The 16,445-nt window shown below is 33.6% G+C and overlaps 1 protein-coding gene across 1 annotated transcript in view; it reads left to right on the top strand.

Moving 5' to 3' along the window:
- LOC134726156 (cadherin-related family member 1-like) overlaps positions 1-16,005 on the top strand; it is a 37,777-nt gene extending 21,772 nt beyond the window's left edge. Inside the window, exons 5-8 of the mRNA XM_063590556.1 lie at positions 11,069-11,122; positions 12,132-12,221; positions 15,402-15,488; positions 15,886-16,005. Of these exons, the coding sequence (XP_063446626.1) occupies positions 11,069-11,122; positions 12,132-12,221; positions 15,402-15,488; positions 15,886-16,005 (351 nt within the window). The remainder of the gene's footprint in view (positions 1-11,068; positions 11,123-12,131; positions 12,222-15,401; positions 15,489-15,885) is intronic.
- Positions 16,006-16,445: the final 440 nt, after the last annotated feature.

Genomic DNA, 16,445 nt, shown 5'->3' with positions numbered 1-16,445 from the left:
ATTGTAAAAAATATATGAATTGCAAATTTTGTTTAAATCGACGGGTCTTTGATAATAAACATATTCATACGAAGTCTACAATACAGTTAAGGTTATTACATTTAATAAATAATTCTTTTAAGTCATGCTCTATGAACGTTTTAAATAGGGAAGGCATTATATTTGTCAATATCAGTATACCTAACGTTAGCATTTTTTCTATATTTTTAGAAGATAATACACGAAGTTTAGTTTTGTCATTTATGTAAATATTGCCTTTCTGATCATTTTAGCTGTTGGAGTTTCTCTTTGTATATTCTCAAGATAGACACAAACAATTGGAGAAAAAACGGACTCTGGTAAAGTAATGGTTTATATACGGAACCGGTCATTTGAAACCAAAAAAAAAGAGGGGATAGGAAAAAATCAAGGGGGCCTTTCATTTTATCATTTTTGGAATGGAAAAGTGACATTCAATTTTATATAGTTATAAATTTGCCGCGGTATAATGTTATGGCGAATTGTTCGTCAACCGAAGGCATCAATCTTAACGCCTCGTTTCGCTCACCTGAATTGTTAAAACCTGAAAATTTAGTTTCAACAATTTCTTCTAGCAGAGAATTTTTCATCTGTAGCTATATTTGAATGAAGGCGTGGTAAAAATTAATGAAACCACAAACGGCAAATCCAAACTCAGATACCTGAAGTTGCAAACAACTTTCATACTTCAATACTTTGATATATATTGTATATACCTTGCAAAAAAAGGTTTCTCTATTATTAGTTATCAAGATAATAGCCAATAAGACAACAAAACTCTGAAAAGCCAAAATTGCCCAAAAAGAACCTTTACTATAGAGTATAATTCAGACACAAAATCTATTATGTTTCCAGGATAAACGCAAAATATTAAAAGCCGCTGCCGTAAATCTTCACTTTAAAAAATTCAAAATACCACTCTCTATCTGTAAGAGAACAACAGGTCTCAGTAAAAAATAAATAAATGCATTGTTTTAAGTTCATTTAGACACCAGATTAAAAAAGCTCAATTCTCCGGTTTTGCTGGATTGATACACATCTTCAAAAATTTGAAGGCTGAAATTTCATTGGCTGATGTAATATATACAAGGACAGAAAATAAAATGACGTGTTGTCAGATCTCTGTATCCAAAGCTTATACAGATGATCTGTACATAATATATTAATACATAAATGTGGTAGACATCGACTCTAGTTTGAGGGAAGTAGCACGTGTATTCCTTGTTCGAAATTAATTATAAAAAAACACACAAAAAAACATGGTTTATTTTTTTTTTAAGTTTCATCATTGTTTTATTTTTTCCTCATTTTAAATGGAAACAAACTATTTCGCTTCCCTTCTAAAATAGATAAAATCTCTTTCAAGAAATTTAGAATCGGCCGGGTCAAAACCAAAGACTTTAAAATTCATATTTACATTATATAAGCATGCGGGATTAAGGATTAAGAGCAAAAGCTGGTCGGCTCGGAATCAGAAAAATGTGTCCTGGTAAGGTGATATAATGTCTTCCTTCGGAATGCTACCTTTTGAACTAGCATGTTAAAAAATCCGGCTCAGTGTGTCGGTCTAGTACAACACAGGGTTAATATTCATATCACATTAACATGTTCTTGTACGAATATGCATATATCAATTTGCCGCTGGACCTCACGAATCCACCCATAATCATCTATAGTTGAAACTGTGAAATATATGCACAAAAACATGATAACAAGCTGCACGTAAATGTAATGCACCGAGTTCCGCTTCATTCCATATCTCCATTTAATCCATTTCGGATGAAAGTCATGGTCGCCCGGTGGTCGAGTGGTTACATTGTCATTTCGGGGCCTTTTATAGCTAAATATGCATTATGGGCTTTGATCATTGTTGAAGGCCGTACGGTGACCTATGATTGTTAATTTATGTGTCATTTTAACCTCTTGTGGAGAGTTGTCTCTTTAGCAGTCATACCACATCTTCTTTTTTATAAGTAGATGAACTGCTGTATCACTAGCATGTGGTGTGCGATTTCAAATTCCGCACGTGGCAGGTAAGCTCGATTCCAATATTGAGTGACCAGAATTGTCTGTTTTCCAAACGAAGGTCAGGGGGTCTCTCCGGGCAATTCGGCTTTCTCCACCAATATAAACTCACCGCCACGAAATAGCATGAAAGTGTTGAAAGTGGCGGTAAATACATTTGTAACAGTCAATCAATAATCCATACCGGTATATTTATGGCCTCTAAATCTATATATTTGGTCTCACAAAGTCAATGTATGACATCAGTATACAGAGATAAAAATAATAACTATTTACAGTATATACAAAACAAGAGAGAGCGGTTTAAAAATTAATAAGCCAGCCCGAGGACAAACGCACGTGTTTATATATTTGTTTTAATAAACGAACAAGCTGAAGTTGACATTTTACAGAAATCTTATACATCCTTCCTCTTTTCAAGTGTTCGTACATGGCTTAAAGCCTAATCGGATAAATGTTTTTGTCATATTAAAATTTCCCGTTTTAGTAACAACAATTCCCAAATATTAATATTGTTTTATCATCTTAATGTTAGTATCATTGTAAGAAAATCGGAGATTTTTTGGCTTCCGTCCAACCAAAACTTTCCTTTCAAGTTCCAAGCCTTACAATAATCATGGAAAGCATTGAGTTGAGTCTGCAGGTCCTGTGCTGTTTCAGCCAACAACACCGTGTCATCTCCAAACAATATAACAAAACACTTAAGATATATTTCTAATTCTCTTTCCAGATCTTCTGGTATAGTTCTGTTAGTCCTGTAATATTTTTTGTCACTAAGAAATTAATTTAGTCAATCAAAAGTAAATAAAATAGGAAAGGTGATAAGTTTTCTCCTTGTCGAACACCATTGTCACAAGCAAGCAAAGTATTCCGAATTATAATGACTATCGTGTATCATCGGTACAGCGGATATAGCTTTATAGGTACTTCGAAGCGTGAAAAACTATATACCGTACATTCATTTAACTATGCACCGTACATAAGGATTCATTTGGTCAGCTATACACAACGCTTCTTGTCGGAATAAAATATTGAAAAATAACTTATGTACAAAATATTGCAATGCCAATTATTGAAACAGCTGTACTTATTACGCACAAACAGTGGCCTTCTATCAGAAAAAGGGTTGCAGTGAATATCGAAGCATATCGGATGAGACGAGCGCCAACTTCTTTGACAAGTATTTGCACATGTTTTTAGTAAGGGTTCTTGTTTTGGGCAAATAGTGAAACTTCTCTAATCACCACCCTACGCCAAAATCATTTCTTTAAACAACAAATATGTTTAGATTGAAGTACACATTGATATAATGTAAACAAAACAAAGATTTTCGTATCGTGTAAGACGAAAAATCGATCACGACCCCTTGGTTAGTACCTATATCCGCTGTACCGATGATACACGGAGATGCCAACGAGTGGGCAAGTGATGAAACAAAGAGTGATGACACAGTAATAAGGTAGACACAGTAATGACAAAATTAATCCTTTTTATTCTATTTTTAAAGGAGACGAAAAAGAGGAACAAAATGCAAAAGACGGGCGTCACCCCATTCATCTCGGTTGGAAAATAAAAATATTAAATACCCTAAATTGGAAAAAGTGTGGCAAAGTGTGATTTTTAGTGGGTTTTTTTCCTGTTTTAACTCAATAACTGTATCGTCTACGTAACATCCGTTGCCATTACTACAATGGGGAAAATCCAATGTAATCGGACGAAAAATTAAATCTAAAACACTTCATCAGGAATCAACCCCTTGTATCTCAGAAATCGTTGACGCTACTCCAAATCTGTTGACATACTAGTACTCATGTTTCAGAATTTTATTAGCAATTAAAAAAATCTCTATTAAAATAAGAGGAAAATAAACAATCTGTATATGCCAAAATGTGCTCATTGTTGAAGACCGTATGTTGACCTATACTTATTAATGTCTGTGTCATTTGGTCTGTTGTGGAGAGTTGTCTCATTAGCAAAGATACCACTTTTTCTTTTTTTATAATTACCCACATAGCCATTTCGCATTTCGCGGGCACTACGTCGACTAAGCTTGCAATCTTCGAAATTGGGTATTTTCTCCCCTAATTGGCGTTTTCTGTGGAACAAAGATTGGTTCAAAGACAAATTAAAAGTAAAAAACACTACATGTGAACGTCATATCACAAATATTTCCGACTTGGTATGGTTTTAGAGGAGTTGCGGCTCAATGGAATCGGTCTCTTCCTTTAGTGGCATAGATTATATGATATCCTAGATTTAATATCATTGTACATATTCAATACTACATTATACATCTTACCATTTACAGATTAATATTATTCAATAACATTTTATAAAACAAACCACCTCGCCATATTATGCATCAGTAAATAATTTTATAGCTATTGTTATGAAATATTTTTGAAACAGACTGTGATTTCAATGGTGTCTTTTGCAATGAAAAGAAATAAGCAGATGTGGTATGAGAGCCACTGAGACAACTCTCCATCCAAATCATAATTTGTAAGAGGAAACAATTACATGTATATACTTAATTGTACCAAGTCAGGAATATGACAGTTGTTATTCATTCGTTTGCTGTGTTTGGACTTTTGATTTTGCCTTTTGATTTTGGACTTTCCTTTTTGAATTTTCCTCGGAGTTCAGTATTTTTGTGTTTTTACTTTTTATAGGTCATAGTACGACCTTCAACACGGAGCCTATGCTTAAACCGAATAGCAACGCTATAAAAGGCTCTTACATTTTTTATCATTTTCTCCACAGCCGGGAATTTCTTCACCTAGCTCCTGTATTAACTGATCTTAATCTTCAACCGAAATGTTTGAAACGTTGATTTTGTTAAATTGCTTTGTCTCATTTTCCCTATAAATTGCACTTTCGCTATTAAAAAAAAAAGTAAATATAGTGTATATGATGTTGTGTTACGATTGTTAATTCGTTCTTCATTTATATATTATTTTTATTTTTTTTGGTGGTGGGACTGTTCGCCATACGGAAGTATGGTTACCCTATAAAGGGTGTAAAGATCCAGAGAAGAAGAAGCTAGCGATAGATACATATTTGAGCCGGGTTAATAGTTTACAGACGCAGATCGGAATCAGTTATGACGTAGACAGTAATCATTCTAATCGTAATCATGTTCATTGACCATAACGACGATGAAAGCACATCATATAATGACGTTTCGACATCATATAATGAAGTAAACCTAACCACATAATATAAGATTACAAGCACATAATATAATAACATAACCACATCATATAAAGATGTTTGCACGTAATATAAAGAAAACTGCACATCATATAAGGATATGTACACACCAGAAAAGGATCTTTGCACATCATATAAGGATATTTGCACATCATATAAGTACATTTGCACATCATATAATAATGTTGGCACATCATATAAGAATGTGTGCACATCATATCAGTATATTTGCACATCATATAAGTATACTTGCACATCATATAAGTATATATGCACAAGATATAAGTATGTTTGCACATAATATAATGATGTTTGCACATCATATAAGGATATTTGCACATCATATAAGGATATTTGCACATCATATAAAGATATTTGCACATCATATAAAGGTGTTTGCACATCATATAATGACAAGTGCACATCATATAAAGGTATAAGCACAGCATATAAAGGTTAATGCACATCATATAAAGGTAAATGCACATCATATAATGAAAATGGTCATAACAAGACAGTGTTGGCGTTCCATAGTTCTCTAGTAACAGCTGGTGTTTCACCTGTTTGTTCGGACCATTCAGTTGGGGGTTAAATTTCAAGCTCATCTATTTCGTAATATGTGTTTGTCATCTTTGTTGTCTACAATATATATTTTGCCGTCGACCACCCATGTTGATTTGAGCTTCTTGTTTCGTACCAGACATCTTGCATAGTATGCAAGTTTTCTTCTCAGCATTGTTAGTCCTTAGCTAATGGAGATATTAGCAAGTTGAGGGTTTTTCTGTTAAATTTGCTCAATCGAAGTAGAGATTCCTTAACTCTATGACTGGATAAACGAATGATGATTGGGCGCGGACGATCAGAATGTTGCTTCCCAGTGCGGTGATTTATTACTATGTCACTCTTTGACATTTGGACATGCCTTTGGCTTGCGATTTGGAGTATTTTGTTGTCAGTGTTTTCACCATAAGAGAAGGGAACATCTGTAAAACGGAGCATATATTTCCTACTATGCTGCTCTAGGTCATTGCATTTGTTTTTAAGGTATTTTATTTCTGCCTTTAAATTGTTGCTGACTTCAGAATTTTCATGAACAGTAATAATATCCTGAAAACTTTCCACTTTTTTGTCAAGATCATCATATTTGATTTTTAACTCTTTTAACTCGCGTAAAACAGGTTTTTGTTTTTCATCAATAAGGTTATGTAAGTCACCAATAAGAAATTCTTTCACAGTTTGTGCTATTCTTACAATGTCTTCCTGACTTATGCTTACTACAGGTGCAGCTGTGGAATTACTCATGCTAGTTACAAATAAATGCTCATCAGATGAAGAGTGTAATACATCCACAGAGTCTGTATCTAACGTTTTTTGCTTTTTATCTGTTTGCAGATTTGGGGGGGGGGGGGGGGGGGGGTTGAGAAGATGGGCGACGTCTTCGCTTTTTAAATTCACTGTTTGTAGTATTAGATTTCTGCATCAAGGATTAAAGATCCGTTTTACATAGTTAAATACATAGATGATCTAATAAGTTGCTGGCATTAATAAAAATAAAAGTTCTTGTAGAACAATGGTCACTGTTACGAATTTGTAGTTTAAGAAGGTTATAATAGTTCTACAGTTATATATTTTCCGATATCTCTATTAGTTTCCCAAATCATCCGTTTATCGTTGAAAACTGTATCTAAAATCATACTTTTATCCTGGTTGCTATCAGACGCTTTACCTGTACAGGTGTTACTAGGGTGCTCTCTTCGAGGTCCGCGTTAGAAGTATAAATAGTGGGTAGCTATTCAGTTCAAGTCGTCATTTTGTACCGAAGACAGCAGACAGTTAACATCGTATAGGTTGGAAAGGAAGTAGTGAAATAGCAGGCAGACGGTTTAGTATAAGTAAAGTGAAGTGCTTGGAACCTGCGGAAAGAATATAGAAAGGGCTGAGACTGTTGGTTCGGTACAAATTGTCCAAACAGGGCTGGTGCTAAGGTTTTGCGTCTCACATCTCTCACTATTGCAGTGAGTGTTTGCTGACATACCATGCCTTAGTGCTGTCCTGTTGTTCAGACAGTTATAGACATGTTTATTAAATAAAGTTTTATACCTTTTAGGTTTCAGCCTAGTTTGATAGATTTCGGTTTCAGTCCGTTTGATACGTCATTTAGGTTCCAGACAGGTTCCAAACATTTAGGTTTCAGACAATAGTTCAAAACCGTCTGACCAGTTTCAAACATTTAGGTTCCAGACAGGTTCCAAACATTTAGGTTCCAGACCAGTTTTATACATTGAGGTTTCAAACCAGTTCTATACATTTAGGTTCCAGACTATAGTTTCAAACAGTTGGTTTTAAACAGTATCGGACAGAAAGGGTTTTAAACAGGTTTTTTTAATTCAACAGTTCGGATTAGGTTGATAGGTGTTGAAATTCGTTTTATGTATTATAGTATTTGTTTCATATTTGATAGAGATAGTGTAAACTTTTTATTGACTTTAGAACTTTCAAAAATGCTTTTCAAATCCAGAAAACTGGTACGAACCCGAGGATAAAAATATCTAAACGTCCCCGCCCGGTTACACGTTACAAATGGTGGCAGCGGTGGGATTTGTCGAGCATTTCTGTTGAGTATTTTGTGATTGTCTATGACTGTCCGTCCGTCGGATGGGGACGTTAAATCCGAGGTCCCGTGTTCAGGAAGTACCACGTCTTGTGCACGTTAAAGAACCCTTTACAACAACTCTTATTGAGGGGTCCATAAGTGGCCTGTTGTGAGGCAAAATTGTTTTAAACCTGTTTTGGTAACACAACTTTTCAAGTGGTATTCAAAATAGAATATTTGAAACGGTTTTATCTGGTCAAAATTTAATTTAAGTTCAGTATTCAGTTGCTTGTACAAATGTGAATAAAGTATGATACTAGTATTTGGAAAATAGGAACTTAGCTAACTAAACAGAAAGAACATGCTAGTCGAACGAGGCTGACAGGAACCCCGGAACTGTGAGTAGGCTAAGGTACCCCTAGGTCTAACGCTTTTCGGCAGATTGTTGTAGGAAAGCCATTAGTTGGTTATCATGGTATAACCCTCGGTGTACAAACAGTTGCTGGGAGAGATATTCTGCGGAATGAGTGGATACATTGAGGTTTAAAGTAGAACCTTGGTATGGTGTCAGCTAGTTTTAACGAGAACAGTTTTGATTGTGTTTTGATTAAGTCAGTATAAAATTGTAAAACTCATGCGAGGACGCATGAAATCGGAGGCGTGGGTAGTGTTACGAATTTGTAGTTTAAGAAGGTTATAATAGTTCTACAGTTATATATTTTCCGATATCTCTATTAGTTTCCCAAATCATCCGTTTATCGTTGAAAACTGTATCTAAAATCATACTTTTATCCTGGTTGCTATCAGACGCTTTACCTGTACAGGTGTTACTAGGGTGCTCTCTTCGAGGTCCGCGTTAGAAGTATAAATAGTGGGTAGCTATTCAGTTCAAGTCGTCATTTTGTACCGAAGACAGCAGACAGTTAACATCGTATAGGTTGGAAAGGAAGTAGTGAAATAGCAGGCAGACGGTTTAGTATAAGTAAAGTGAAGTGCTTGGAACCTGCGGAAAGAATATAGAAAGGGCTGAGACTGTTGGTTCGGTACAAATTGTCCAAACAGGGCTGGTGCTAAGGTTTTGCGTCTCACATCTCTCACTATTGCAGTGAGTGTTTGCTGACATACCATGCCTTAGTGCTGTCCTGTTGTTCAGACAGTTATAGACATGTTTATTAAATAAAGTTTTATACCTTTTAGGTTTCAGCCTAGTTTGATAGATTTCGGTTTCAGTCCGTTTGATACGTCATTTAGGTTCCAGACAGGTTCCAAACATTTAGGTTTCAGACAATAGTTCAAAACCGTCTGACCAGTTTCAAACATTTAGGTTCCAGACAGGTTCCAAACATTTAGGTTCCAGACCAGTTTTATACATTGAGGTTTCAAACCAGTTCTATACATTTAGGTTCCAGACTATAGTTTCAAACAGTTGGTTTTAAACAGTATCGGACAGAAAGGGTTTTAAACAGGTTTTTTTAATTCAACAGTTCGGATTAGGTTGATAGGTGTTGAAATTCGTTTTATGTATTATAGTATTTGTTTCATATTTGATAGAGATAGTGTAAACTTTTTATTGACTTTAGAACTTTCAAAAATGCTTTTCAAATCCAGAAAACTGGTACGAACCCGAGGATAAAAATATCTAAACGTCCCCGCCCGGTTACACGTTACAGTCACGTTGGCATTCGGTCCACTCGACTGAGTATCAGGTGTGTATTATGTTTTAACAAATTGTATGTCTTTTGAAATTCCCAAATTATATACAGTTTATACAGTTTGTTTGTGCATGACTTACTAATTCTTTCCTGTCATTGGATAATTCAAAACAAAATGCTTATTCACATTATTTTACTGAAGATTCGACCTGATATATAAACACGTCTATCCCATCCGAGCATGCGCAAACAGTTAGTTATGCAGATTTAAATGACAGGGTAAAAGCATTTGTTCCAGCCTCGATATATATAAATATATATATATATATAAGTCTAAATTGAAAACTACGTTCAAACCTATGTTTGCGTTGGATTAAAACCGCAAGTTTTATACGTGTGCATGTAAAACAAATTTCGTTGTAGAAGGGTCTAAATATAGCACAAACAACATTTTCCAAAAGACCAAAAAAGTGAAAAAGTATATTTAAACAAAACGCATTTGACTAACAGGTCGAACAACTGATGTTCTTTAACCCTGCTGACTGCCATTGGCGATTGATAAATAAAATTGATCACAAGATGAAACAATTTGAAAATGAATCTTAATATAACTTTAATACTAAACAGAAAACAATCAACTAATGGCGAAGATGTCATGCCACATACATAAGGTGTCAATATTGTTTTTGTACACCCAGACCCGGATTTCGACAATTAATGTCTGTTCAGTGATGTTAAGGATCGAAACGGTATTTGGAAGGCCATATTAAATTTACCCTTATTTTCAGATAGACTCTTGAATTTTAAAAGTCAAAAAGATGAACGGATCAAATAAATCGGAGGGAAAATAAGATACAAGCCCAAACGAAAAAAATATAAATAAGTCTAAATTGAAAACTACGTTCAAACCTATAATTGCGTTGTGATAAAAAAAAATATTTATACGTGTGCATGTAAAACAAATTTCGTTGTAGAAGGGTCTATATACAGCACAAACAACATTTTCCAAAAAACAAAAAAGTGAAAAAGTATATTTAAACAAAACGCATTTGACTAACAGGTCGAACAACTAATTTTCTTTAACCCTGCTGACTGCCATTGGCGATTGCCAAATAAAATTGATCACAAAATGTCACAAAATGAATCTTAATATAACTTTAATTCTAAACAGAAAACAATTAACTAATGGCCAATATGTTATGCCACATACATAAGGTGTCAATATTTTGTGGTATGGAATTGCATCATTCCTTAATCATCATAAATGTTTTGTGTTAAATGTCTGATTATGCTTTATTGATGAATGAAGAAATTTGTTTTGTACACATCATAGTTAACTTTATTCATGTTATTCATGTTATTACAACAGAAAATGTACAGACATGCATCGCGGACTACTACCTGAGAAACTATACCTTTACATTTTAATACAACAAAAAGTGTTTGAATATATCAGAGGCAAAACTTTGTTTCAACCTCATGCATGTGTCTCCAATTATACACCTTCTGGGAAAAACTTAATATTTTAAGAATCTGATGCTGAATGTTTTGTCCTTTTTTTTTCCAGACGGAAAGTGTATGGTATTTACAATTATTGGCCGAGGATTCGACAAACATGAAGGTAGGAATTACAACGTAATGGTCTGTTGAATTTCAAATTCAAAAGTATTAAGAACCAATCAAACAATATTCAGAGATAAAAATCTGCCATATATAATTATTTAGAGCTCTGAATTTAGACTCATATATTCACATTACATATTCTTGTATGTAGTACACAATTGTAAAAGTAAATATAGCTTCATTTGTCATATGCAACTCGTCTAAACATGAACCCAACAATGTTAGATCTGTAAATTTGCTTTCGCAAATTTTTGGTTCTTCCCTCGCCAGGATTCAAACCCATGCTACTGTGAAATCGTGGCACCAAATCGCCTGCACTGCAGCCGTCCCGCTAGACCACACGACCACCTGGGCTCTCAAAAAAAGAGATTTCGCTGGGCATGTGTTACCTTTCCACGTCAGTTTAAATCTAGCGGCGTACTACAGTACATGATATAAAAGGCATGAAGATGTTATATATATATATATATATATATGAGAAAAGACTTTACCTAAACACATGTGGCTACACAACGGTTGAATATTTGTAATATATCTTTATTGGGTTAGGCTGAACAATCGTTACGTGTAAAAGTACGTTAATGTATATTGGCATCCTAACTATTTTTTTCAGATAATGTTGCTTATAATACAGCACAAAATACATAATCTTCAAAATGGAATCACTACTATGTTATCATTGTGATTGGATAGGGCTCACCAGACCTTTGGCTCGAAACTGGTGTGTCGATTATAATACAGTCATTATTATAACTTAAAAAAAATACAAGCCTGTGAAATTTTCAAATGCTAATGGTATATTGAAGGTATTTTATTATCTTCAACTTCTTCAACGCGCGTATTACTAACATACTTTTAATATGTTATCTATGACAAGCACATGCATGGCAAAGCGACTAGTGTGAGCTTTTTGTAATTGAGTTCGCTTCTCTTATTCTACATAAAAAACAGGTCAACTATAAGATGTGTTATCCTATATCTTACTTATTTACTCAATCTAATTTCAGTCAATCGAAACACTGCAAATCTACATTATAGATGTCAACGATGAACACCCTTCATTTTCATCAAAACATTTCCAAATAACCGTGTCTGAGGTATGGTGTATTTTATACCGATTTGTTTTCTTCTGTTTAATCTTATTTTGATATTTGTTTATTAAGGTTTAGATAGTACTTAACTGACAAACTGAATTCAAATGAAACCCTTTACACTCAAATTTATAATTTCTAGAAATATTGTAAAACTGTCAATAATGTCAAATCCATGTGAAGTACGCATTCATTTTAACTTCATATTCATTGCATGATGAAATCTCATAATGGTTAGATTAGAGTTATTTTTTTTTTACGTTGAAAATAGTTAAAAATAGTCGCGGTCATTTTTTATCATTAATGCATTTTCATGATTGTTATTGTGGCAACCCTATAAAACATTAAAGATATGAAGAGTATCTGTAACATTGGGTAACAATTCAAACAAAAAAGATTAAATCAACATGGCAATCTGATGTGTATATTTCAATAATTTGATACGGATATTAAATATATAAATTCATAACATGTACTTCCTATTTCAAGGGGGTCTTATAGTTGTATTTTTGCATGATTTAATAGACTTTTCAAAATTATAATTCCAATGTTTATATACAAGGCATACTATATACTACTTTTGCTTTTATTGCTCATGCCTACTGAATCGTCTTTCTTTATCTGAAAACAAAACCCTGTTATTACGCAATACTCGTTATTGCAAATAAGAGGAAACATCGAAATTAATGTGATATATATAGGAAGATGTGGTGTGAGTGCCAATGAGACAACTCTCCATCCAAATAACAATTTAAAAAGTAAACCATTATAGGTTATTAAAGTACGGCCTCCAACACGGAGCCTTGGCTCACACCGAACAACAAGCTATAAAGGGCCCCAAAATTACTAGTGTAAAACCATTATATGATAACTTTTTATTCTTCATGGATGATATTCATCAATAGAATTTAGAATTGTATAAATTAATAGAAAAGAGTTTGATTTGTTAACACAAATTTAATAGGTATTAACCATTCAGTTGAAAGAAAAAAACATGTTTGCTGTATATAATCTGTTAAACGCCAGACGCGCGTTTCGTCTACAAAAGACTCATCAGTGACGTTACTCGAATCCAAAAAAGTTTAAAAGACCAAATAAAATACGAACTTCAAGAGCATTGAGGATCAAAATTCCTAAAAGTCTTTGAAATGATTTTTAAACGTTTAACCATAAAGAAAAATATGACTTCACGGATGTTCGCTACTCTTGTTTTTTTCGAATTGTTGTCAGCCATTCAGAATCTTCTGATTTTATACATGTAAAACAATTAAAAAAAAAAGCATTAACCCCTACTTTTCTATTCATTTTTTATGAAATTTAATTTAACAGGCCATATTTGACAATCTGATGAAATCCTTGTTATTTTTTTTTCCATTGTTTTTGAAAGAAAACAGGTGCCAATGTTAAATGTATGAAAAGTCTAGAGATAACTATTTCCCACCAAATTTTCAATGGATTATATTTTTTTTAAAAACCAGACACACGCACCCTTAATGTTTTCTGTTTTTTCATTTCCTTTATTAATGAACAACCAATTTATAACATTCTTTAGCGCAGCTTGTTTTTTTTTAAACAGAGTAGCAAACATCCTCAACTCTGCAAGGTCAAAACTACTTGTCAGAAGCCCTTATAAAAGAGGAGGGAAGTCGTAAAAAACAAATATTAAAAAAGCGCAAATGTCCTATGAAAGAGCGCAAACGTCCATAGAGAGGAAAAATCGAACTCCGAATAATTTAAAATTTGAAATAACAGATCGAATCGGTGATAACTCAGTTTAGACTTTTTTTCAAGGGAAAAACCTCTATAGTGAAGTTGTTTTATAACGCTTGAATGCTTACGCAAAGGAGTAGGTCCGGTAAGGACCGATTTTAGCCTCAAATTTCAGGTTCATCTGACGAAATATTTTGACCACTTTTTAAGCACTTTTAAAAGTGTCTATTTTATTTGATTCTTTTAGTTTATGTGAAAGATTACAACTGATTTTGTCATAAAAAAAACCATCCGATTCAAGCTTAAATATGAAAAATCTACAAAAGAGGGACGAAAGATACCATAGGGACAGTCAAACTCATAAATCTCAAACAAACTGACAACGCCATGGCTAAAAATGAAAAAGACAAACAGAAAAACAATAGTACACATGACACAAAATAGAAAACTAAAGAATAAACAACACGAACCCCACCAAAAACTAGGGGTGATATCAGGTGCTCCGGAAGGGTAAAAATATGCCGGAAAATGTCACTTTTCAGATGTTTTTTTGTCACAAATGAAAGTGGCCGCATCCGTGTTCATCCTCAACCTTTATATATGTTATGTATTATCCTCAAATACAACTTACATTTCAATATTAAGGATGAACACGAATGTGGCCAATTTCGTTTTACACGAAAAACGCCTCAAATTTAACTAAAATGCTAGAATTGTGAAGATTTCAGTGATTAAGCACAACTTAATGGTGCTAGTACCCGATATATGTGCTCTTTTTAGCCAAAAACAGCCCATATTTATGTAGCAGAAGCATTCTACTGTCCAATAAATAACTAAAATGTTACTGTTTTACAATTTTGTGAAACTGCTATATTTTGGGGCCAAAAAGGGGCTTACCGGGCCTACTCCTTTCTTAAGTACTCTTTTCTTCTTCATGTTCTTCATATATAAATGTTTTACAAATGTTCGCTGACTTATTGCTTGTTCCTTTTTGGTATTAACTTATCTTGTTCATGGAACCACTAGTATTGGTCTATTTCACATATGCAATTTTAATTTTTTCCTGTGTGAATTTCCGAGTTTAGTATGACGTCCATTATCACTGAACTAGTATTCATTTTTGTTTATGGGCAAGCGGAATCACGACTTCGGTTGAAGGAGTTACTAGTTTTATTCGGGACCCATTGGTGGCATACGGCTTTTGTTTGATCATTGGTCTAGTTGTTGTCTCTTTGACATATACCGCATTTCCATTCTCAACTTTATGCTGTGATTCACTACAAAATTATTTAATGTCGAGTGTCATTTAGTATAAAAACATCTGGTTTGATTCCAAATTCAAATATGCATATGCGTCATAGTAAACAAAAACAAAAACATTCGAATTATATTAATTTAGTGGTAATGAAGATGTTAACTACATGTTCCTCTCTGTATAAGTGTTGAATGTATGTGTTCTGAAAATCATCTTTTCAGAAAACACTTCCGTCTACAGAGGTAATAAAAGTAACAGCTACTGATCCTGACAATGGCATTGGTGGAGTAGTAAGATATACGCTTGAAGTAAGTTCTTCTGTAATATTATATTACTTTTTTAGTTTGTGACGAGGTCAGACTACACAGAACAAAAATGTATATACTACATTTAAATGATTGAAATTCCATAAGTGCTGTATGTATGTTTTTGAAAATCGTACATGTAATTAAAGAAATACTAAAAGTAGGTTGTTGTTTAATGAACGGTATTACATGAATATAAGAATTATAAACTTTAATAATGCTACAGTTTTGTCACTTTGCATTGTCAATTAAATTCACCAATATGGTACATGTAGTATAGCAAAATGCCATTGTGTACATAATTATATAAATAGGGAAATCATTTACATTCTTATTTATACAGAACATTTCTTAAGCACTGTGTATAGATACTTAAATAAGTCTGATTTATTGATTTCAGCCAGAAGGTCCAGTAAGTATTAAAATAGCGATAGAACATACTAATTGGATATACAAACTTGTAGGTGGAAAACAAACGAAATTTCAAAAACGACGAAAAGTGAAACAACAAAACATATGATAGAACATAGAAATTTCAGCAACATTTAAATTGAATTTGGTAATGATTTCATTAATTGCAATGTCGCCTTTAACGAAGAGAGGACGGAATTGAGTTACCTGTAATACGAAAATATACATCGGCATTTATTGAAATTCATTTTATTACAAACTAGAACTTGTGTCTGATGTTACAGACACAAAGTGAGGGAGGGACTCAATTGCACACAAAAAGGAGCAAGAAGCGTTGATACAATCAACATGTCACAATTAGGGAAACTCATTTTCATACATCTATACTGGTATCTAGGGCTTACATCTTGAAAATATATAGCTTATTATTTGAGACACATGTACAGTTAAATGCATCGGTCAACCAGTTGTTATACGAAATTACATGCGCAGTTGCTCAGTTCATGGTCAATCGTTTCTAGGACTTTTTTTATTACGTTTTGTAATGTG

Source organism: Mytilus trossulus, chromosome 7 (genome assembly GCF_036588685.1).
Source record: "Mytilus trossulus isolate FHL-02 chromosome 7, PNRI_Mtr1.1.1.hap1, whole genome shotgun sequence".
Classification (NCBI taxonomy): domain Eukaryota; kingdom Metazoa; phylum Mollusca; class Bivalvia; order Mytilida; family Mytilidae; genus Mytilus; species Mytilus trossulus.
This window is presented reverse-complemented; position numbering and strand designations above follow the sequence as displayed.